The sequence below is a fragment of the Neovison vison genome, chromosome 10 (assembly GCF_020171115.1).
Source record: "Neovison vison isolate M4711 chromosome 10, ASM_NN_V1, whole genome shotgun sequence".
Lineage (NCBI taxonomy): Eukaryota > Metazoa > Chordata > Mammalia > Carnivora > Mustelidae > Neogale > Neogale vison.
Window position 1 is genome coordinate 37,445,018 of NC_058100.1, and position 25,112 is coordinate 37,470,129.

General features: G+C 40.4%; 1 protein-coding gene and 2 pseudogenes across 4 annotated transcripts in view; all 3 read right to left on the reverse strand.

The window, feature by feature from the left end:
- Positions 1-1,507: 1,507 nt before the first annotated feature.
- On the reverse strand, positions 1,508-2,274 carry LOC122917963 (annotated as a pseudogene).
- An 8,958-nt stretch (positions 2,275-11,232) lies between these two features.
- The window catches only part of RGS7 (regulator of G protein signaling 7), a 503,370-nt gene continuing 489,490 nt past the window's right edge, over positions 11,233-25,112 (reverse strand). For all 4 annotated transcript variants that reach the window (XM_044267012.1, XM_044267013.1, XM_044267014.1 and 1 more), the window contains one exon: positions 11,233-11,922. Coding sequence is in view for 1 of the 4 variants with exons in the window: in XM_044267013.1 (XP_044122948.1) it covers positions 11,872-11,922 (51 nt within the window). In the remaining 3 variants the exon portion in view is untranslated. The remainder of the gene's footprint in view (positions 11,923-25,112) is intronic.
- On the reverse strand, positions 19,461-19,615 carry LOC122918952 (annotated as a pseudogene).

Here is a 25,112-nt window from a genome sequence, read left to right on the forward strand (position 1 = left end):
GATTGTTTTCTTACTTTCTTTATCTTTTTGCTATTTCATTATTAGTGTATAGAAATGCAACAGATTTCTATATATTGGTTTCTATCCTGCAACCTTATTAAGTCTATTTATCAGTTCCTATAGTTTTCTGATGGAGTCTTTTGGGTTGTATATATAGAGTATGATGCCATGTGCAGATAATGAAAATTTTACGTCTTCCTTACCATTTTGGATGCTTTTTATCTCTTTTTTTGTTGTCTGATTTCTGTGGCTAGAAATTCTAGTGCTGTGTGGAAGAAAAGTGGTAAATGAATTTCCTTCTCTTGTTCCTGACCTTAGGGGGAAAAGTCTTAGGTTTTCCCCACTGGGGATGATGTTCACTGTGGGGTTTTCATATATGGCTTTTATTATGTTGAGATATCCTCCCTCTAAATTTGCTTTGTTGAATGTATTTTATCATGAATGACTGTTGTCAAGTGCTTTTGTCAAATGCTTTTTCTGCATCTAATGAAATGATCATATGGTTTTATCCTTTTTTTGTTGTTAATATGATATATGACATTGATTGATAATGTTAATATTGAAGTATCTTTGCATCCCAGCAACAAATCTCACTGGATCATGGCAAATATATTTTTATATATGTTAGATTTGGTTTGCTAATATTTTCTTGAGTATTTTTGCATCTGTGTTTATCAGTGATAAGGGACTGTATTTCTTTTTTTGGGGTATCTTTGGTTCTGGCATCAAGGTAATGATAACCTCAGATAATGTATTTGGAAGCTTTGTTTTCTATTTTTTTGGAATAGTTTGAGAAGAATAGGTATTAATGCTTCTTAAATGTTTGGTAGAATTTATCCATGAAGCTGTCTTGCCCTGTGCTTTTGGACTTTTGTTTGTTGGGAGTTTTTGAGTACTCTCAGTTTTATTGCTGGTTATCAGTCTGCTCAAGTTTTCTATTTTTTTTTCCTGCTTCAGTTTTGGTAGGTTATATATTTCTAGGATTTTTTCCCTTTCTTCTAGGTTATTCAATTTGTTGGCATATCATTTTTCTTAATATTTTCTTATAATTCTTTGTGTTTCTGTTGTGTCAGTTATTTCCTCTTACATTTTGGGAGGGTACCATATACTTTATTGATGCTACATGACAAAGTAAGGTTCCCCAAGTCCCTACTCTTCTTCAGAGTGTCTGGGATGGGAACTGTGGTCAGCAGATTCTCAGTGTTGGAAGATGAGTTGGTGCAAGAGCTCCCCAAAAGCTGAGGGCCTCTCTCTCTCCCTCTGGCTGGGGCTGGTGGCCCCGGGCTCTTACTCCCTGGAGGCCATATGGACCATAATGTCCACCACTCAGTTGCTGAAGCCAAATTCACTGTCATACCAGGAAATGAGCTTGACAAAGTTGTCATTGAGAGCAATGCCAGCTCCAGCATCAAAAGGTGGAAGAGTAGGTGTCACTGTTAAAGTCACAGGAGACAAACTGGTCCTCAGTGTAGCCCAGGATACTTTGAAGGGGCCTTTGATGCTTGCTTCACCATTTTCTTGTATCGTTGTCTTTGGTGGCTTTCTCCAGGTGGCAGGTCAGATCCACAACTGACACTTGGGTGAGACACTAAAGGCCATGCCAGTGAGCCTTCTATTTAGCTCAGGGGTGACCTTGCCTACAGCCTTGGCAGCACCAAAAGACGCAAGGGTGGGCTGATGTTCTGGGCAGCCCCTTGGCCATCACACCACAGTTTCTGAGAGAGGCCATCCACTGTCTACTGGATGGTAGTGATGCCATGGACTGTGGTCATGAGTCCCCCCATGATTGATCCATGATGCCAAAGTTGTTATGGACGAAATTGGCTAGAGGGCTCGAGCAGCTAGTGATGCAGGAGGCATTGTTGACAGTCTAGTGGGAGTTGTCATACACCTCATGGTTCATGTCCATCACAAACATGGGGGCATCAGCAGAAGGGGTGATAAGGATGATAACCATCTTGACCCCACACTTCAAGTGAGCCCCATCCTTCTCCATGGTGCTGAAGACGTCAGTGGACTCCAAAATGTACTCAGCACCAGAATCAACCCATGTGATGTCAGCGAGATCTCACTCTTGAAAGATAGAGATGAGATTTCCATTGAAAGATGTTTCCCATTTCCAGCCTTTTCTGTGTTGTGGAATTTGCCAAGGGTGGAATCATAGTGGAATATGTAGACCATGTAGTTGAGGTCAATGAAAGGGTCATTGATGGCAACATTATCCACTCTGCCAGTGTGGAAAGCAGCCCTTATGGGCCCAGTATGGTCAAACATGGTCATTTGATGCTCAACATGGCCAAATACATTTCATCTGACTTCACCTTAGTGTCTCAGGGATATGGCTGGCACTGCATCAGAATTTGTGGATGTCTGTCAAAAGCAGAGGAGCAGAGAGACTATCCTCTTTTTGCTTCTGATTTTGAGTTTTCTTTTTTAATATGAGTCGCTTAAAGGTTTTTCAATTTTTTTAAACCTTTTCAAAGAACCAGCTACTGGTTTCATTCATCTCTCCTACATTTTAACTTTCTGTTTTGTTTTATTTCTGCTCCAATCTTTATTATTTATTTCCTTCTGCTGGCTTTGCATTGTGTTCTTCTTTTTTGGTTCCTTTAGGTGTAAGGATAAGTTGTTTACTTGAAATTTTCTTGCTTCATGAGGTAGGCTTGTATTGCTATGTAATTCCCTCATAGAACAGATTTTGCTGCATCCCAAAGATTTTGGACTGTTGTATTTTCATTTTCATCTGTCTCCCTATAGTTTTTAAATTTCCTCTTTGAATTTTTGGTTGACCCATTCATTGCTTAGTAGAATGTTATTTAACCTCATGTATTTGTGATCTTTCTAGATTTTTTCTTGTGATTGATTCCTAGTTTCATAGCATTGCAGTTGGAAAAGATCCATTTCATGGCCTAATATCTGATCTATTCCAGAGGATGTTTTATGTGCATTTGAAAAGAGTATGTATTTTGCTGTTTAGGGTGGATTGTTCTGAATATATGTTAGATCCATCTAGTCCAATGTGTCATTCTAAGCACTGTTACCTTGTTGATTTTCTGTTTAGATGATCTGTCCATTGATGAAGTGGAGTGTTCAAGTCCCCTACTATTATTGTGTTATTATTGATTACATCATTCATGTTTGTTATTAGCTGCTCTGTGTGTTTGGGTGCTTTCATGTTGGGTGCATAAATATTTACAGTGATTAGATATTCCTGTTAGATTTTACCCTTTATAATTATATACCTTTATTTTTTAAATTCTTGTTACATTCTTTGTTTTAAAGTCTATATTGTCTGAGATAAGTATTGGTTCTCTGACTTCTGACATCCATTTGCATAATAAATTTTCTCTAATCCCTCAATTCCAACCTGCAAGTGTCTTTAGGTGTACAATGGGTCTCTTATATGCATATAGACGTGTCTGCTTTTTTTTTTTTTTTAAAGATTTTATTTATTTATTTGACAGAGATCACAAGCAGGCAGAGAGGCAGGCAGAGAGAGAGGAGGAAGCAGGCTCCCCACTGAGCAGAGAGCCCGATGCGGGCCTCGATCCCAGGACCCTGAGATCATGACCCGAGCCAAAGGCAGCGGCTTAACCCACTGAGCCACCCAGGCGCCCGACGTGTCTGCTTTTTTAATTTATTCAGTAACCATGTGTCTTTTTGATTAGAGCATTTAGTCCTATTACTTTCAAAGTAAATACACATACTTATACATTACATATTGATACATACTTACTGACATTTTGTTACCTGTTTTATGACTGTCTTTGTAGTGCTTGTTTCTTTCTTCTCTTGCTCTCTTCTCCCCTGGTTTGCTGGCTTTCTTTATTGATACACTTGGATTCCGTTCTTTTTATTTTTGGCATATCTCCTACTGGTTTTTGATTTTTGGTTACTATTAGGTTTGTATCTTTGGTTACTATTAGGTTTGTATCTTATGCATATAGCAGTCAATATTAAGTTGATGGTCACTTAAGTTTGAACCCATTCTTTACTTCCTTTACTCCTCTCCCCTACATGGTTTGGTATATTGTCATACTTTACATCATTTTATTTTGTGAATCCCTTGACTGATTTTTATAGATATACTTAATTTTACTGTTTTTGTACTTTTTATTTTTCTTACTCCTGCTTATGGAGGAGAATCCCCAAAGAATCCCCTTTAACATTTCTTGAAAGGCTGGTTATTGATAATGAATTCCTTTAACTTTCGTTTTCTCTGGGAAACTCTATATCTCTCCTTCTATTCTGAATGATAACCTTGCTGGAAAGAGTATTCTTAGCTGCATTTTTTTCCTTTTAGCACTTGGAATATATCCCGTCACTCCCTCCTGGCCTTCAAAGTTTCTGCTGTAAAAACCAGTCTATAGGGGCACCTGGGTGGCTTAGTTGGTTAAGCATCTCTCTTCAGCTCAGGTCATGATCCTGGGGTCTTGGGATCAAGCCCTGCATCGGGCTCTCTGCTCAGTGGGGAGCCTGCTTCTCCCTCTCCCTCCGCCTGCCATTCTGCCTACTTGTGCGCGCTCTCTCTCTCTCTCTCTGTCAAATAAATAAACAAAATCTAAAAAAAATCAGTTTATAGCCTTTTGGAGTTTACCTTGTATGTAACTGTTCTTGTTTTCTCATGCTGCTTTATAATTCTCTCTTTATCACTACTTTTTGCCATTTCAGTTGCTATGGGTCTGGTGTGGACCCTCTTGATTTGATTTTGTTGGGGAATCTCGTTCTCTCATGGATATGGACTTCTGTTTTCTTTCCTAGATTGAGATTTAGAAAATTTTTAACTATTGTATCTTCAAATAAATTTTCTGCCCCCTTTTCTGTCTCTTCTTCTGGGATCCTTATAACATGAATGTTATTATACTTTGGGCTATTGCTAAGTTCCCTAAGACTATTACATTTTTTATTATATTTTTTCCTCTCTCCTCTTCAGCTTGTTTGTTTTCCATTATTGTCCTCTAGGTCATTGGTCCAGTTTTTCTGTTTGCTCTGGTCTACTATTTATTCCATCTAGTATATTTTTAATTTCATTTATTGAGTTCTTCATCTTTGATTCTTTTTTTTGTTGTTGTTATGTTTTCTTTCTTTGTTAAGGGTCTTTCTGATGCCCTCCACTCTTTTCTCAAACCCAGTAAGTATATTTATGATCACTACTTTATTTCTATCAGGCATATTACTTATCTCCATTTGGTGATGGAGATTGCTGTGATTTTGTTCTGTTCTTTCATTTGGAATATAGTCCTCTATCTCCTCATTTTGTCTGACTGTTTCTTTGTGTTGGGAAAGTATTATATCTTCTCTTGAAAGTAGCAGCTTTATAAGGAAGGGTCTTATAGTGCCCTTCAGCACAATATTCCTTGTTCACCAGAACCTGGCACTTCAGGACTGTCTCCTGTGTGTGTTGCATGTGCCCTACTACTGTGGCTGAACTGCTGCAATGATCTGCAATGGCTCCTTTGCCTGTTGTGGGCAGGGTTTGGTCCCTGTGTTGTAGTGGGCTGGTCTGGGGCCTTCTTGAGCCTGAGTCAGACCAGGTTTCTGCCAGAGATGGAGTAGCACTGAACTGCAGGCCACGCTCCCTTGTGTTTTCCCCTGAGAAGCTTTCTTTGTTGGGTGGGCGTTGTACTTGGATCATCTGTGTGTCCCCAGCCCACTGCTTCAGCCAGTGTTGGATTGGTTTGTCTGTTTATCTGCCCCTCTTCCTGGGCCATGAGTCACTTTGGAGTGGTCCTGGTCCCTGTCGGGGCTGCTTGCACATGGCCAGGCTTGTGGCACTGGTTTGAATGGGCTCTGGTCAAGTGCATATTGGAGGTAGGTCTGTTGAGGATGTGGGAATGAGGTACCTGATGTTAGCGAAGTGTGTGTAGGTCTGCCCTGGGAGGTGACCTGGAGCTGAGGCCTGGCAGGCAGGGGCGTGTCTTCCAGAAAATAGGAGGCTGGGGCAGTAGTGTTAGCGAGTTAGGTAGTGAGTATTGACACTTTGTTGGTTCCCACAGGTGTTCATGTGTTTAGGCTGGGGGGTGGGGAAAGGAATGGCACCCACCAGCTCTGTTGTTCCTGTGGAAGTCTCCCAAAGCTCCTTGCCCCTCTATCACAGGCTCTAAGGTTAGTAAAGAAACACTCTCCCATATGCCTCCGGCCTTTTTTTTCAAACTGCCGCTTCTATGCTGTATCTCCTTGGAGCAGTTTGTCGTGCTGTCGCTTTAAGTGCAGGGACTCCGTTTTCTTTCACCCTTCTGGCTCTCCCATTCTTGAGCCTGTTTATTTTTAAAGTTCAAGGGGTAAAGCCTGGCAATTGTAAGAACTCATGAAATTATGCCCCTCTGGTTTTCAGAGCCAAATGTTATGGGGATCCTCCATGCCTGGAGGGGCTGGTGTGAGGGTCTGTTTTTTCCCCCTTGTATGCTCCAGTGGCATTTCTCATCCCCCAGAAAAGCCCTGCAGGTTCATTTGTCTCCTCGCCACCTCTCCACCCTTCCTGCCCTCTTTGGTGTGGCTTCTTCTCTACATTTAGCTGTAGAGAGTCTGTTCTGCTTGTGTTCCGGTCATTTTCTCAGTTATGTACAATGAGTTTTACCTTGTATTCCTGGAACGAGGTGAGTGTAGGGTCCTTCTGCTCCACCATCTTCCTCAGAAGTCAAGTTGAATATAGAATTTTAAAATCAGTTTCACTCTGCTGACTTCTGACATTCCATATTTCCAGAAATAAATATGTCAACCAGTCTTCAATTACTTTGCTTTCTGGCAAATTTTGCAGTATTTTTTTTTATTCTCTTTGTTAATATTAAAAGTGTCACTATGAAACTCCTGGTGTGTATTTATAAAAATAATCATGCCTCCTCTTTTCTCATGTTTACATATTTTATTGCTTTAAATGTTTAAAACTATTTCTTGAGACAATCTTCAGATTGATCTTGTCTATTTCCTTTGGTGTAAATTCTCCCATTTACTGTGTCATTCACAATGCTTATCCTTCTAAGCATTTTTTATGAGTGCTGTTTGCAAGCTCACATTCCACGCATTTCGCCCGCATTTGCTTTCATAGAAAATCATAGTTTGTTTCATAGCTCCGGGCCACGGAGCATTTTATGCTCAGGGGATGCTCCTGCGTGCGTGGTACATCTCCTGCCCTGTACACGCTGGTGACGTACACTCCCCTTCACATGTGCAGGAAGATACTGGACACCATGGCCATTTGAAATGGCTTAGTTCTCTAGTAACCTTGGGAAATGTGCAAAGCTTTCCGAGTCTATGTTCATGGCAGAGTGTGGGTCTGTAGCCATGAATGTGTGAGAGGTTCTGGCCACTCTCCCTGTACTTTCTGCTTGGATCGATGCCCAGCTCTCCAGTGCCAAGTGACTTTAGTCTCTGACAATACCAAATATTCTCTTTGGCTATTATCTGGTAGGGAACTGTTTCCTTTCTCACTTTCATTAGCAGCTGTGTTGTTAATTTTGAAAATGTAAAAATCATTTGCATTTGGGCTGAGTGGAGGTTTTAGAATGTGTTTACCTTCCTAAATATTAGATTTTAGCCTAGAGGAAGCTAGACTCTTCCCAGTCCATCTTATGCGAGGGCCACTAAGGTTTACTATGAAAAAGAGGCAGAAAGAGGGGCTTTTATGCCTGAACACTTGAAGAAGTTTGGGAAGGCCAAAGGCAGGAAGAAATTACGGAAAGGGGATGGAGACTGAGCACTGCATGTTGTAGTAGGTACCGTCATGTAGTCGGTTCCATTATGTCTTCATCCCCAGAACTGCCAGAGCCTACAACTAGAATAGGAACTCCTGTGTGGAGTGGACTTGTGTGCCTTATTGCTGTGTCACCCCCCAGAGTCCATTCAAATCCTGTGGCCGACAGGGAACTCTTCTAGACCCACCTTCCATCTTGTGAACCGAGCTTTCTAGAGGCTGTGTATTACAGTCTCACTTGCCAGATGGTCAGTTTTTATAAACTTGGCTGGGACTAGCAGAGAGCTCACCTCGCCAACACCCCAGCCTTGTGTCATGGAACCAAGAGGTTCCAGAGTCTTTAAGACCTCCCATGACAAATCATTCAGTTTGCTTATACTTAATACCCGCTGCCCCGTTTAGCTCACGAGACCACTGGAGATCTGGTGTCTGGGGAAGGAGAAGATCCTCTCCTTACACTTTGGGGCCAAAGGTCATCCCGTATTGAGAAAGAGTGAAGATTTCACCGCTGCTGCCTTATCACCACCATCTGCCCCCCCCCTTCTAACTCACATTGTCTTTGCTCCTGCAAGTTTCTATCTTACATTCAGGTGAGGACTCAGCTGCTCTCTAACAAGCCCTATTCCTATTTTCCAGAGATGCAGTTTGCAGAATTCATTTGTTCGGGGTGCGGTGTCCTTGACTTAGCCAAGTTTCACTTTCCGGTCACTGTTTTGGTACCGATGTGACAAACCCACCATCACACTCGACTTCTCTCCAGGCCTTGGCCCTCTGGTATCCTGATTCACCGCTCGGCTTTGGCCTTCTGAACTTCAAACCAAATGATTCCGCTCAAGCTAAGAGTGGTGTTTGAACATGTCTTTTATCTTTTTATCTTTGAGAAAAATGACCTTTTGGAGGAAAATAAAGGGAGGAGATTAAGGTAGATAATATTTTTTGACTTATTATGTACCTAATTCTGCACTTGGTAGTTTAGATGCACTGTCTTCATCCTTCCAACCAGTACTGGAGTTAGATGTTATTAACCTTTAAAAAGATAACAAACACACTCCAACATATTTGATTTCCTAACAAGTTGAAATGATTGAGGTCTCATAACTTAATAAAGACGTCAAGATTTATGAGTCAGGTTATTAATCAGGAAGCACTTGTGTCTACCCAGCAACTGAGGACCTTTGTAAAGATGAAGTTGCAGATGCGTTCCATTTCAGCCGTAGGAAATTACGGAGGCGCGTATTACATGGAGCGCTGGGTGTAGTGCATAAGCAATGAATGCTGGAACACTGAAAAGAAACAAAATAAAATGCAAAAAAAAAAAAAGAAAAAGAAACTTCTCCAGGTATTCAAGGACATACATAACAGTTTCTTGTCTTAAACTTATAATTAGATAACGATGTCTTATGTTTGATATGTCATTTGGCATCTTTTTAAAGGTAAATTTCAAGTTCAGAATTCTAGATAAAAAGATACAAAAAATGGTTGTACACAACACAATATATAGGATATGTTTGTGTGAGACCAGATTTAGATCTCTCTCCATCCTTTACATTCATGAAATTCCTCCGTATCTGTTTTCTTAAGATGGCTTAGAGATGGGTGGGTTACCTCCTGTTGAAGTTTTAGAGGGGGTTAGGATATGCGGAGAGACGTAATGGGCAGCAGTGAAGTCATTGGCTGTTTCCGTGTGCTCTTTCAGGTCTGTAATAAAGAACATACAAATCCTATGTGGGGAGACAATCAGTGCATGTACCTGGACTAAATTTATGCTAGTAGCTAAGACTTGCTTTCCGCATAGACAAAAATTACTCACAAACCATCATACTCTATAAAGAGAAGTGAGCGCTCAGCCAGCAGAATGAGGGGGACCCGTGTGCGAGTCCTGAGCAGCGACTTCTACTCACACTTGTCATCGTGAAAAGGGAGCCCTTTGCCCCTTCATTTATTTTCCTGGCACGTGACAGGGGTAAAGTTGCTGACCATACTTCTGTCACTCTTACTCAAGCAGAAAATCCACTGTAAATCCACAGAAAAACCGTAAACATTGCAAAGGGAACAACTGGGCCAATGGAATTTAGAGGATGAATTCAGTAGTTTTGCAACTGAGTGTGGAAACTCCGGGTCCCCTCTTCAGTGGGTAGCTTTTTAAGTTGCGGTGAGGTTAGAAAAAGGCTTCTTAAAAAACCATTTTATTCATTAGAAACTTGAGAGCATTTTCTTCTGTGCCTTATGGATCACATTGTTCCAGAATGGGGCGTGAGACTGTTGCCGTGTGCTTATTTGAGCGAACTGCACAAACCCCAACATTCTTCTGTTTCTAAGATACACAATTTTGTATCCTGAGCCTCGTCTAAACTATGTTAAATGGAGTCATTAGGCTATTTAAAGGTTTTATGTCCTTGAACTCAAACGGACTCACAAGCTTACTAGGGGCTCCTGACTGGGGGATACTTGCCTGGGTGGTTCTCTTTTCTGTCCTCTTGCCATTCTTACATTTTTTATCTCTGTATAAATTTGTGATTTAAAAGGTTTTGCTGAAAGAATGACAATTTGTAAGAGATAGCCTCCAAAATAACTGGTCCTGTTTGTGCAGGGTTCAGTGTCTAATCATATTCTTCTAATGGGTCATTGTTCGCTTTCCAGTAATGTTTCATTACGTATCAGTGAATCTGCCCAAGGCTGTCCTGAGTTAAGTGTTTCCAAGGGAGAACATCTATATGTCTAGATTTATGTGCATGAACTTTACATACTCCTTTTCAAAAGTCATAGGGCATATAATTAAATCTTCTTAAAATCTTAAAGTAATTACAGTGTTCTGATTATTGTCCATATATAAATTTCTCCCATCACGTCTCTCCCATTTTATGACGGTTCTACACACTGGCTCACAGACTCACAACTAACTTCTCACTGATTGTTGGTATTTTTTTTTTCAGAATTTAAATTGCAGAAATAATCTTATAGGACTCCTGTGAGGACGGAATGTGAGGATTTCGTGGGCAGGTACAGCCTGTACCGCTGCGGCAGGTACTTACTGAAGATCACGAATTACCATTGTGTTCTCAAAAGAATTAGTAACCACCAAAGTGTTAAAAAATCACTGATTTAGGGCACATCTAGAATTACACTTTAAAGAAGTTCCCGAGTGGGGAAGTCACACTCAAAACCCAATTCTCGTAGAAATATCCATTAGCAAAACCTAGAGATGCATCTTCATAATGAGGCTGAAAGGCCTGGGAAATAGCTCTGAACATGGGAAATCTGAACATGTGGAAGGCCCATTTGTGTTGCTCTTGATCGGGAGAGAAAGCCTTGGCCTGGTTCTGGGTTAGTTCCCGGACGAAACCGTCTCTGTCAGCTCCTGACTCCTGTGCCATCTAAGCTTGCTTTGAAGCCCTGAAATAAACACACCGGGTGATAGCTTCAGATTCCAAGTCTACATCTGTGGATGCTTTCTCAGTGGTTTTGTTGTTGTTGTTGTTGTTGTGGTTTGGTTTTGTTTTGGCTTTTGTCAGCACGCAGAAGTCAAAAGTTACAAGAACAACGAGATTCTGCATCTTTTAATGAAAGATAAAACAACAATATAAACATACACAAATTTACAGAGAAGGGATCAACTTTAATACATCTGGAGTAAAAGGTGTTTCTTATTTAAATATGGTATAAAAATAAATGCAAGAAACATTAACCGAGAATGTACAGACAACAGACAAAGACAGGAGCTTGTTTCTGACTGTGAACACATTGGTGAAATGAAACTTTCTTTGCTAATTTATTGTTTAATAAATGTGAAGCCATATGTATACTTATTGATATATGTTTTTCCTTTTACAATTCTTCCAGTGTTTGAGTGAATTTTCAGTGAACCGTGTGTCTAGCAGAAGCTTTAAGAGAAAGAGAAAGGGGGAAAAAAAAGGTTTACTTCACTTGAACTTGTTAAAAAGGAAAAGACACAGATCCAGCGTAGTACAAGGAGAAAGAAAGCAGACAACATTCTGAAATGGAGGCATTGAGATGGCAGAGTCACTTGAAATGGCAACGCCTTAATGTACACAAAGAGAGAACGACTCAGGTCCTTTGCTCATGCACCTTCTTGGTCTAACGTCCTCTGCTCCAGGTTCTAACAAAGAGCTACAAAGTCTCTGCAGTGACTCCAGTCGTTTCCATGCTACACGGTGATCCTTTTAGTAAGACTGAACGAGGCTTGTTAACCTCTTTGATGTGAGAGATTTCCCCTGAGAAGAAAATATAAAACACAGGAAAAAAAACCAGTATGATCACTGAAAACCTCTGAGTAGCATTTGTTTAATGCAGCTGATTTTTGTGCACGGGTCAAAACAGAACCCTTTAGGTACATCTTAGCTCAAATTTCCTCCCTCCACCAACACATCAAACAAAATGATCTGCCCCTCCTCCCACCCTTCCCACCGCCCCGACCCATTTCCTCCCCACTGCAAACAGACTGATGGGTTCACAGCACAGATTAGCAAATAATAAAACATGTCCATAAACATTTCATCAAGGCTTAGCAATGATGCAACACCTAGATTTGCAACTGGTTATAAACATCTTGAAACAAAACTTAGTAAACTGCTCTGAAAGGTAGCAATGTGAATGCATTCTCATTCAATTGCTGGAATTAGTGTCATGTTTTTAAATATCTACATATGCAGAGGATATGATTTAATTACACAAAACTCATTATTAAAGGTGTAATTGGTAGAAACTCAACATTGAGTCTGTCCCCTGTCCTATACGGTAATGGAGAAAAAGATGCCAGTTGTACATCTACAGATAATCTTTTGGCTCCCTACTTCAAACCAGACATCTCCCTATCTTTTTCCACCTTATTTCCTCCAACCTCGACCCCAACCCCATAAACATCCCCTATATTGTGCTAATACCTAGAGTACATAACTCACTTCTCTGAAATCTTGAAAGCCAACACTGTCCCTGTTAGTACTAATACTCGAGAAAGTTTTCAATTTCTATCAGAACTGCAGGTTGTCAGCTGGTGCTTCCTGTTTCATCTCTTGTTTTATATGTTCTAGTAATAAAAATAAGATGGTCCACTTATTTGAATGGAGTTTGTCTTTTTCGAGTATAAAATAATGTAAAGTCAAAAGATTTTTTGAGAAAGACACGTTAGTAAGGAATTAGTCATAACAACAGTCTTGATCTGCTACCTAATACGGGTCAGAGTTTGATGAGAGGCAGGGTTGTACTGGGAGAGAAATTATCGCTCATGGTCATACTTTGGGAAAAGAGCAATATGCTTAAGAAATGATCAATAATTTCAAAATCAAGCTTTCTTTACACTCTTTACAGTGGCTGACAAGGGCCTTGTGGCTGATGTGGAGCACTGGGAAATCAAGCACCCTTTTCTTTTAATTGGGGATAAGGGTTCAAAACTTAGCATCTAGCAACTAAGAGTAGAAGAAGCCTTCCCACCGGCTATGCCTTAGTCACTTTTGGGAAGGAAAAAAAGAAAAGAAAAGCAGCTCATTACGAGACACCCGACTTTCCCTTGTCTGTGGGCCTTACGAATGAGGTGTGTTTGGCTCCTTCTTGCTGCCCCTTCTGTGCCTGTTTGCGCATACGTGACATGGGGATAATCACAGAACCTACTGAAAAGCTTTTTCTGAAGAATAAGGAAACTAAATTGCTTAGAACTGTTCCTGGGACATTCTATGTACTAAGTTCATGATGGCTCTTGTTATATAGTTAATTACTGTTTTTATTGTTAAATGCTTTCTCATTAGGACACTGACACCCGAAGTCTGTTCTGACTCTAAAAGGGCATAAAGTTGCTAATGAATTAGAATCTAAAATTATGCTGCTTTGCCATCCCAAACCTGGGCCATAGATTGCTTAAATAATGTTGGAATCTAAAAGCTACCTTTCTGTACTTGGAGACCACACGATCACCTACATTTACTACTGTATTCATTTCTTGTGCTATTAATACGTGTGTACATGAGTTTATATATATTTGTTCTGAGGCTGAATAATTTATTTTTAAAACGGGCTGTCTCTAATGCCATATGTGGGATGGAGAAAATACCATATTGCTTGAGGCATAAGAGTGAATGTTTATATGGCAGAGGAGGGAAAGATGCTAATGTAAATTATTACTTTTAAAACTACAGATTAGTGTGATTTGTTTAAAACTACTGGGAAGAATGAAATGGTCACATTGGAATAGAAAGTCACTTGAAACTCTCTATAATCATTTTTTATTTGGACTGTGAAAATTACTGTCAACTTTGTAAATTTAACAAATATATTAATATGGCTCTCTTTCTACAGACTTTTGAAACATCCTTGAAGCTATTAGGACTTGGCCTGGTAGGAGTTTCATTAAAAAGGAGGTGAGGTACAAGGTTAGCTTGACAGGCTGTTCATAGAGTACTCATTCATAGAAAATAGTAGAAGAACGCAGGCTCATAGTCCACCTGGGGATTTGTGATCATAGGAAAACAGATGAGCAGAAATGGGAAACAGTCACACGATGAAGCACTTGGTGTGATATTGTCTTACCGAATATGTAATAAGGATATTTGTTGTGTGTATTGAAGCAAATTTGGGTACAACTAACAGTTAAAAAAAAAAAAAGGGTTCCTACCAGGTGGTGGGTATTACAGAGGGCACAGCTTGCATGGAGCATTGGGTGTGGTGAAAAAATAGTGAATAATGTTTTTCTGAAAATAAATAAATTGGGAAAAAAAAAAGAAATCTAAAAAAAAAAAAAAAAAGGGTTCCATGCCCCAGTCTGGGATCAAAGTAAAGCTCACGTGCCCAAAGAGTCACGTGAATTTGAAGATCTAGATGATTGGGATCTACCTGTAAAGCCTCTGAAAATCCCGCCTTATTCACAAACTGGAAGAAAACAGGCACTATTCTAGTGCACAGGGAAATATCGTTGCTCACTCTCTTGGAAAATCTTAAAAAGAATATTGATCTTTTCTTGTAAATAGGAAGGGATGTATTTACACATCTCCTCTTCTATAAATCCTTTTCAGTGCAGTTCCTCAGAGGCTGTATTAAATCGCGCAATCAACTTCTCATAATTTTCCCAAGTTGATGAATCTGAGAAACCTGTACAGTTCAGTTTTAAAATCTTAATTCCGGAAACCTGCTTACAACTGAATTCTGTACAAATAATATTTATTTTTAGCCAAATCCCGATGCATGTGTTATGTCATTTATACTCTTTCTTGTCAGATTCTAAAGAAAAAGGACTGCACTGGAGACAGCAATCCATGGAGAAAGACAAAGACAGGAACTCGAAACAAAACAAAAGTTCAGCATCCTATGAGATTTTGTAATAGTTAATAGGCAAAAAGCTAAAAAAATAAAAAAGTATACAATCCATTTCAGGTCAAAAATACAGCTCAGATTTTGCTGGTGTCTATTGTAGATTAGGTAGGACCTACCTAATCTACAATATTTGTCACATAAAATCATATAAACAGGCAGTTTTCCGGTCCCTCACAGTAACACCTCACCTCTCACATGCTCCAGAGATGCTGTCATAGTGAGGAAAATATCCGCTTCCTCTCCCCGCCAAAAGGTCAAAATGAGCCTCCTTAGTGTTTGTTCTTAGCTCTTCTGAGGTAACTACCAATAGTTAAAAATTTTACCTGATTTTTAAAAATCTTTGTTGTTCTTAAAGTAGTAACCGAAGTTGACAATAAGAACTGTGAGTTGGTAGAAATGGACATGAAAGCCAGGCTCGTAGCTCCGGTCTGGGAGCCTGGGCACTAGGGAGATGGAGGCCAGTCTCCATCTTCCGTTCTGGAAGACACTACTCCATAAAGAGAGAAGCCACACTTGCTTGGGTGGCTAAGCCACTTGTTTTATCACTGTTGTAAAAACACACAGCAGTCTTTCCTGACCAACAGGACACCAAACAGACGGAGAAGAAATGAAGGGATAGGCTGTTTGGAAGATCGCCATGGAAGAGCTTAAAGAGAAAAGTAGGGAATGATTATCAACTTCTTTTGGATTAAAAAAAAAAAAAAAAGGTAAGCTCTTGACTCTTGCTTTCTCTTAAATTCCAACTTGTATGTTTCCTGTCATTGCCTCCTTGTCTCTGTTTTGTGTTGCTGTAGACTCAGAGGTACGTTCTAGAATGTCTTGTAGGCTCAGAAGGCCATAGTGAGGGACTGAGAAGAAGAAAGTGCGAGTCTTGCCACCTGAGCGTCTGTGGGTACACGTGACCCAGCCGTCTGACCAGAGGCCCAGCCCCACTGCTACGTGGTAAGAAGCTGACAGCTTGGAGATAGTGTGAGACTGTCGGACTAGGGACCGGGTGTGCAATTAGAGACAATGGACTTAAGGATACTGTCTGTTCTTTGACTCTCCTGTTGGAAAAATGCCCTGTTTCACTTATAAATACCATTGCCTTTGCCTGGATTCCAAACTCCTTCATAATCTGGCTTTCCTGGCCTTTCAAACTGCCTTTCATCAACCCACAAAATGGTTCTTTGGCCTTTGCACCTGAGAGTCTGTCAGCTCGGGCCCCTCCCCATGGTGGTAGGTACCTGTTCAGATTCTACCCGCTTTTCAAAGATGACCTTCTTATCCAAGTTCTTTCTAGAGCCTTCTCACTGCCCCCTAAACTCCTCTGGGAAGTCCCTCTCTGGACTGTCTTGCCCTTAGAATCAGAACTAGCACATTTACAAGCCATCTGACTCATCAAATCAGCTGGCGTGGCGAAGCAATCAAAAGTTGTTAAACAACATGAACATTACAGAATCCCCCGGGACATACTTCACTCCCCGAGTGAGTTGAGCTCCTGGGCTGATAATTGTATTTTTAAAAAAAAGCTTCTAGAAACTAAGGAAATGAGACTCAAATGTCTTGGGTTAACTTTTGACTTAATGGAGGAGATTCATAGTGGAGTGAGATGGGGGAACACGGCACACCCTGAAGACTGACTGACTGACAGAACCTGGGCCTGTTTAACTCCTACACTGGAGAGCTCTTCCCTGCTTGAAAGGAAGCCAGTTCTCCTGGGAAACTTGCAGGTGAGTTTACTGGACATTGAAGAATTCTCACAAAATATGGAGAGTGTCTGTTCCTACAAAGTTAAAGATAAGCTCAAATTGCTGAGAAGAAGGAAGGAAGGAAGGAGGGAAAGAAGAAAGGACGGACTCCATAGCCAGGTTGGGAGCTGGTACATATAATGTGGAGGACTTAAAAAAAACCTCTATTATTATGTACTAAAAAGAGAGGGTTTATGAACCTATTTACATTTATGTATTTATTACTAGCTACCTGTTTGGATTGAGAAAGAATTATTAAAGTCAAATACCTTATTTCCTCAGTTTAAAATATTTTCCTAAAATAGTGTATATCCATTAGAAAAATGAGGAAAACAGAAAAATATAAAGGATAAATGTTACTTGAATATAGTTATTTACATACTAATATCTCATCACCTTTTTATAAAAATGTTTTAATTTTTTTACAAAACTGAAATTATACTATGCATAGTATTGGTTTATTATGAGTAACAAAGTGATTATATTTTGATTAATCAAGTTATATGTTTTTCTAAAATAATGTTTTGTTCAAGTTCACTGCATTTGTGGGTAAGGAGATCAGTTTAGATAGATGCTACCAACACTATGAAAAAAAACTAAATATTATAGAATAGCCTGGAATATATCAAAGTGTATCACACATAATGGAATGTACTGTTTCTGAAATGTTACTTCAGTTACACACACATAAACACACAGTTTATATAGTAATACAATGTATATACACACATAAACACACACATATGCGTTACTATGTCAGATGTGGTTGGCAATAAAAAAAAAAAGATGAAAACCACTTCTCAAAAATCTAAGTTTTAATAGCTGCATAAAACTCCATCAGGTAGATCTACCTCAATGTATTTAAGAAACTATAATAATGTAGAGTTGTTGGGCATTAAGGTTGTGTTTTATATTTGGTAGTCACATGAGGCAGTGAATATTCTTGTATGCATGTAGGTTTTCTTAGTAATTCAACTGCTAATAATTTAATCCTGATTGAAAACGTAAGAAGAGTTATGAAACTTTTGACACATTCTGTAAAGTTTTGTTCAAAGATACTGTTTAGCAATTCATATTCCTGTTAACAGTGTAGGAAGTCACTGATTCCCTTACCCCCTTTCTCACACTAGGTATTCTATTAAAATTAACCTATTTGGAGGGAAAGTTATTTTGTGGCTATTTATACTTGGCTATTAATGAAGATAGATTTTCTGTTAATTCTCTCATGTATTTATATCCTTTTAAAACTGTTCAAATGCTTTGTTCATTTTTCTAAAGGCATATTGTTCTAATTCTTCTGTATTGTTCTTCCGCAGGTAAACTAGGTTAGATCTTTGCCACGTACCTGCTCATGGGTGTTCCAGACTGAGGACAGGGGCTGCTCTAGCAAAGGTTTGGGGAGTGAGACGTGTAGTGGCCGTTCATGGTACCTCTGTGGCTGAGACAGAGAACGGGGAGGGTCCTAACTAACCGGACTGTCTCCAAGATGTGCAGTTACTGGAGTAGTAGAAATCCAGCTTCCTCTCTGTTCTTGTTTTGAAAATTTTATTTGAGAGCGAGCGAGGGAGCGAGAGCACACAAGCAGCGGGGAGAGGGAGAGCGCAGGCTCCCTCCGGAGCTGGGCACGGCCCGACCCCAGGACCCTGGGGTCATAACCTGGGCCGAAGGCGGCCGCTTCACCGAGTGACCCAGGCGCCTCTCCTAACCATTCTTAAGTGTGTGCGGAGGCTTAACAGACTGAGCTGCGCAGGCGCCCTTTCCTCTCTGTTCTTATGGCATTTTAATCAGTTATTCTCACCATTAAACTGATGTAGTTCTGATAAGATGTATGTATAATGAAAATTTGTTAATCGTGGTTAAAAGTCTGGGTAACAAAGAAATGCTCTAAAAACTTATGTAAAGTTACAACTGACAAGATAGAGTTTACTGAAAAGAAGGCTAAAGAACCAAACTTAGATTAAAATAAATAAGCCAGAATTCTAGCAGCAAAAGATTGAGGAGATCTCATCTGAAGTCATGGAAAAAAAAAAAGGTTTTTTTTTTTTGCAGTTTAAGCCCCAAATGACTGTATTTAAAAAATTAATTTTTAAATTCCAGTATAATATTTAATATTTAAGGGTCTGGGGTTGTTTTTGTTTTCTCTTTGGTCTCTTCTTTTTTTTCCTTCTAAAAAGGGGAGCATTTATGTGTCCAGGTTCTATTAAGCAAGGAAATATAACCATGATGTAGTTCCTTCCTTCAAAGGGTTTATAGTTTAATTTTTAATTTTTGAAATTTAAATTCAATTAATTAACATGCAGTGCATTATTTGTTTCAGAGGGAGAGTACGGTGATCCATGAGTCTTGTATAATCCCCAGCGCTCATCACGTCACATGCCCTCCTGGGTCCATCACCCCGTTACCCTGTCAGACTGGACACAGTTGCCGAGAGCTGGGGTGGGGGAACTCGGGCAGTTTTCAGGCTGGTCTGTAAAAGTTTCATGACCTGTTCTTTCTTCCTATTTCCGTTCCTACTGGAAGACGGTATTCCCAGTCTCTGCTGGGAGGGTTGCGTCTCGAGTATCGTGTTCAGTTACGTTCTGGAGGACTCTGCCGGCGGACCGGAGCAGACGGAGGAGGGAAGCAGCTAGGATGACCGGAGGACGGGGATTATTCAATCACGTTCCTGAGGCAGGTCTCACTCAGCTTTAATTTGGTAGCAGTTTTTAAGGCATCTTCTCTTTAAAGCATGAATGTGGTCGCCCACTACCACAAATTATGCGCTTGTGGAAATCGCAGGGGACATCGCAGGGGTCAGCACATCTGCAGTGCAATGGATAAGCCTCGCCCTGGGAAAACCACCTTCGTGATCGTGGTATCTCCCCTTCCAGGTAATTAAGCTTTGTGTTCATAGAAGTGTCTTTTTTCTTTTCATAGTCAAATTTCAGCAGCTAATATATTTAAATAAATTTTGTAATTAATATCAATTCAGTTATGATAAACTGAACATGGGAACAAACACAGTTGACCCTTAACCATGTAATTCAACTGCTGGTTGCAAAACGATGTGGGCACAACTGGACAGTAGCCTCTCAGCTGGGACATTCGATGTGCCCTTGGCCTCTTATCGGTGGGGAGGGGAGAGCACCATTTAATCTAGGGCAGTGGCTTCAGAGTGTGGTCTCAAAGCCAGTAGGAACAGTATCACTTAAGAACTAGTTAAAAATGCAAATTCTTAGATCCCACCAGAAAACTACTATTCAGACCTCATGAGTGTGAGGTCTAGAAATCTGTCTTACTAGGTGTTCCTGCTGCAGACAAATGTGAGAACCACTGATCTCGGATAAGGGGAGGTCGGGTCGGAATACTTCTACCTAGGTCACAGTTCTTAAACATTATTGTTCTGATGTATTTGTAACAAATGCAAATGGGGGGGAGCAAAAGAAGAGAGAAGGAGAGAGAAAATGACTGACTCAGTTTATTTGGGATGAAGCCATGGAATCTGTGTTTTCTAAGTCCCTGGTGATTTTGAGATATGGGGTATGGGGAGTTGAACCACACAGAAAAATAGTGAATTAGAGATTTTAACTAAAAGAAGTAAAAACACTTGAGAAGAGTGGATGTAATCACATCTTCAAGTAATTCAATAGCTGTCTATATCTAGATCAATGTTTGTTTTATTCTGTCTGGTTCTGGAGATAGAACTAGGGTCAGCATATGGAAGTTACAGAAAAGTAGATTATTGAAAATAAGAAATGAATTTCTACCACAGTGAAGTGGAGACAACCCTTAGAATATTCAGAAGGTCATTTTCTAGGTTGTGTTTATACTAATGAAGTTGCGTTACAGTGACACCTCCATGGACTAAGTGAGGTCCTTGATGGACATAAATGTCCCTCCTAATGAAGCCGGTCATCTTCTTCATAGAAACCTCCATCATGGTAGGATTATGAACTAAGAGAAGGGACGTTTTGATTTTATATCTGTACTGCTATTTGGAATTTACCTCAAGGAGAACTTTGTGCCTATTTTTTCTGGTTGAGTTCTGTAGGCTTTGTGGCTTGAGATGACAGATATGTTCATAGATATCCATGTTAAAAAACTCCTAGAGCATCTTAGGTAAATATAAACTGGTCACTGGATTTCCCCACCATAGATCTCACCGGTAAACACTCAAGGATGAACCATTTTCTCCTCTTTCTTCTCGTACGGACCTGCAACTCCTCTCATTAATCATTTTGTCGTTGGCAAATATGGCTGTTCATCTTGTTTTACTGAAACTATTTGTGGTGACAGCTTCGAAAGCAATTTCAGGTTCCCTCAGCACGATGTAGATGGATTGGTGTGAAGTACAGCCCATTTCGTTTGGACAACACAGCTTCATTTTCCCCTAGTAGCATCATTAGTTCCTAAACTGCCACTGAACTTCTGTAAGCTGTGGACTGTAGAGTAGTTTTTGGTCCCGGAGCATCCAGGGCAACCCCGGAGGTTTCTCAGGAATGTTTTGAGGCTGCTGAGTAGAAAGGCGCCAGTGGGAAACTTCCCTGTTGCTAGTACATATGCTAAGGACAGAAGTTGAACAGCATTTCCCGAAGTCCTGTTTTAATGTACTGGAGGCCTTGGTTTGCACCAGTGGTTATAAGGTGCCAGCTTCCTGGGTAGCTGGAAACCACCTGGGAGGTGCTAGGTAACAAGTTTGTAACCCAGTACTACTTCTGTACCCAAGCACTATTGGATTCTTTTATCCAACAACAACAATACAGTTATTAAACGCCTACTACAGGCCAGATACTTTGCTCCTTATCTTAGAATACATGCATAATAGCCATAGCCATTCTGACATAGCCACTAATGTTAGGAAGATGACAGTTCATCACAGATGTTAACAGAAGTAACTCCTTTTGGGACGCCATTAACATGCGCACCTAAATTGGATCATTCTCGGAAGAGTTAACTATTCAGTGAATAGAACTAACTCCCTACAAGCTTCCCACTAGCTAACTTCATGTAAATCACACAGTTTCTCTTAAAGCAGCACAGAGTAGGCAGGGAAAGGTGAGGTCCAAGCAAGGGACCTGCTTACTGCCTAGCGGGGGCAATAAGCTCTGCAAGTGGACAAAGAACCAGAATGAGTCCTGAGGACCCAACAAATGCAGGAGGCATTTATGGCAGGCAAGGACTTCCATGAGGTCTCCAGGTAGAGGAGCAGAGTACAAAAGAAAGTAATCAAGGAGACACCTTGCATCCTGGATCCACACACTGAGCCATTTTCATCTCTACAGAAGATCTGGGTATAGAGCACGTGAGGAAAACTAGAGATAGAACATGTTGGCAGGATCAACAGCTGCTGTATGAATCCACACTTGATGAGAACAAGAACTTGGCCAGTAAAATAGAAGAAATACAGGTGGAAGAGTAGAACTTCGAGCACCAGGAAATCTACGTTCATGCTAGAACATTTTTGGACCAAGTTTGCTGGAAGAGTTAATAGTAGAAAAACAAACTTCAAACTGTCACAATTAGAAATTTTAAGAGTTATAGGGCAAGTTGGTAGCTCAGTTGGTTAAGCATCTAACTTTGGCTTAGGTCATGATCTTGAGGAAATGTCTCTTCATGTCTTCTGCCCATTTCTTAACTGGATTATTTATTTTTGGGGTATTGAGTTTGGTAAGTTCTTTATAGATTTTGAATCCTACCTTATGACCCAGCAATTGCACTAGGAAGTATTTACCCAAAGGATAAAAAAATACTGATTCAAAGGGCTACATGCACCCTGATGTCTACAGCAGCATTATCAGTAACAGCAAAATTAAGAGCCCAGATAGTCAGTGACTGGTGATTGGATAAAGATGATGGACTATTACGCAGTCATCAAAAAGAATGGAGTCTTGCCCTTTGCAACAACATGGATGGAGCTAGAGTGTGTTATGCTGAGTGAAGTAAGTCAGAGGAAGACAACAACCATATGGTTTCATTCATATGTGGAATTTAAGAAACAAAACAGATGAACATAGGGGAAGGCAAAATGAAGAGAGGAAAACAAACTGTAAGAGACTATTAACTCTAGAGAACAAACAGTTGATGGAGGGGAGGTGGGTGGGGGAAGGGCCAGATGGGTGTTGGGTATTAAGCACGGGGATTAAGGATGGGCACTGGGTGTTCTATGTAAGTGATGAATCACTAAATTCTACTTCTGAAACCATTATTAGACTGTACATTAACTAGAATTTAAGTAAAATCTTGAAAAAAATTTATATTAAAAAAATAGAGGAAAAAAAAAGATGTCACTGAAAACATTTTAAAAGTATTCTTATCTTTCACACTTTAACTCCAAGCAAGTTGTAGGATTTATATTTACAATTGTTCTTATCTAAATGCATACTAACTAATTATAGAGTTAAATAAAGATTTCATCCCAAAAGATTAATTTCAGAGTCAGCTCAGTGCTTTTGCTAAAACTCCCTTACAGAGTTTCCACAACTCCTGGAAATCTGTGGCCATCTCCAGAGCGCAACTTCCAGACGCAATGCACTAGCCCACCAGGGCAGTGGAGACCGGACACCGAGATGGTCAGGATCATCTTTCCTGTTGATTCTTTTACGGGCTCTGCAGACACTGCGCTTCACTGAGAAAGAGTGAACTTTTCCCCCAAGAGAGGTTCTATCAGGTGAGTGCCTGGGAGTTCAGCATGAACACTCTCTTTCGCCCATTTCTCCTTCTCCAGCTCAGAGCCAGGCTGATTTAATTCCCCTTCACACACACTAAGGAGAGGAGGAGAGAGGTACAGTTGGCATGTTGGTTTATGAATGTCGGTTGAAGCCGTGGATTCTTGATTCTCCTCCCGTTTTTCCTTTGATTTTCGGTCTGTTCTCCTTGGGGTGTTGTGTGGCAGACAGAGGTCACGAGAGCGGTGGTTAGAGAGACGGTGTCAGATGTGGTGATGGTGATAGAGAAGGAAACAGAACTAGTGCAGCACGTGAACTTTGTCAAAGAGAAGGACATCAACTCAGTAACATTCAAAGCCACGAGACAACGTAGTACACCTCGAAAGACTTTGCCCTTAAGGCCTTATCCGATGGGCAAGGAAAACAAAGTAATAAAAAAGTAGATGACAGGGAATGAGATGTCTTGAGACAACAGGGCAAGGTGAAGATGTCTTAGGGGCTATGGGTTATTCTGCTCCTGTCAGTGTTGGGCATAATGAAGGGAAAGTGAGTCGTCAATAGAATAATGGATTTAAAGTCAGAAAACTTTGTTTCCAGTCCTGGGTCTAATTCTCAGCAGCTGGGTGGTGGTGGTCAAGGGAACGCCCCTCCTGTTCATTTGCTCGTCTGGGAAAGGCCGGGGACACCTGCTCAGTCCTCCCCCAAGACGGTCATGTGCGTAAAATAGCAACAACAAGACGAAACAAGCAGGAAGGAATGACTGTCTTTGGAACACAAAAAAGTGCCCTGCAGCTGCCTGTTTGTTAGAATTCTTCTCTAAGGTGCTGCCAAGAGCCGATTAGTCTCAGTGACCGACAGAAGTTTCAGTGGCATTGGGAAGAACTGTCTAGCAGAGTCTTTTGGATTCTCGTGTGCGACGAAACAGGGATGCCGTTTTTATAAGCCAGGTATGAAAATAACCGTCCTGGAACCGGGACAGACACTGTACAAGGACACACTAAGTGAAAAGGGACTCAGAGGCGGAGGTGGGAGGATTTATCTATCGTCTGCCAGTCGGTCGGAAGAGTATTAAGGAACAAGGTGATCAACGGAGAAAGAATAAATTCAGGAACAAAATAAATTTTGGGTCCGTGTCAGCTCCTTTAACAGCTCTGTGGTTCTGGGCAAAATATGCACCTTCTCTGACTCTCATTTTCTCACCTATAAAATGCAGGTAATAGTTAGGAGTGTGAGAATACTGAACTTGTGGGGTCGGAGGATGTTGACACAAAGTCCCTAGTGTAGAGCCAAGGAAGAGGCGCGCTTGTCATCTCGCTTTGCCCAGTTCCTTTCGCAGTCTGTGTACTTGTTTTTATTTTCCCTCTTCCATTTCTTTCCTGAATAGTCTGTCCTGTAGCCTCCCTGTATGTACCAGCCTAACCAGCACCTAGGACTCCTTTAAAATGATTATTGAAACTCCATATTTCCTTCATTACATCTTCCTGGTCAAAATAAAATTGCTTATTCTTCATCTTGTGATAGAATCACTTTATTGACCCTGTAAAGATATCCTGTTTAGTTTATTGTGTAAATACTTAAGATGTCTCACATACCTGCTGACCCTAGAAGAAATCATAAACATGGAACAACAGAACCAAAGGAAAATAAGAAATGAGAATAGAAAGACTTAAAAGGAACTTTAAATAGAAACTTCCATCCCAAGATTTAATGTTGTATAATACATTTTCATTT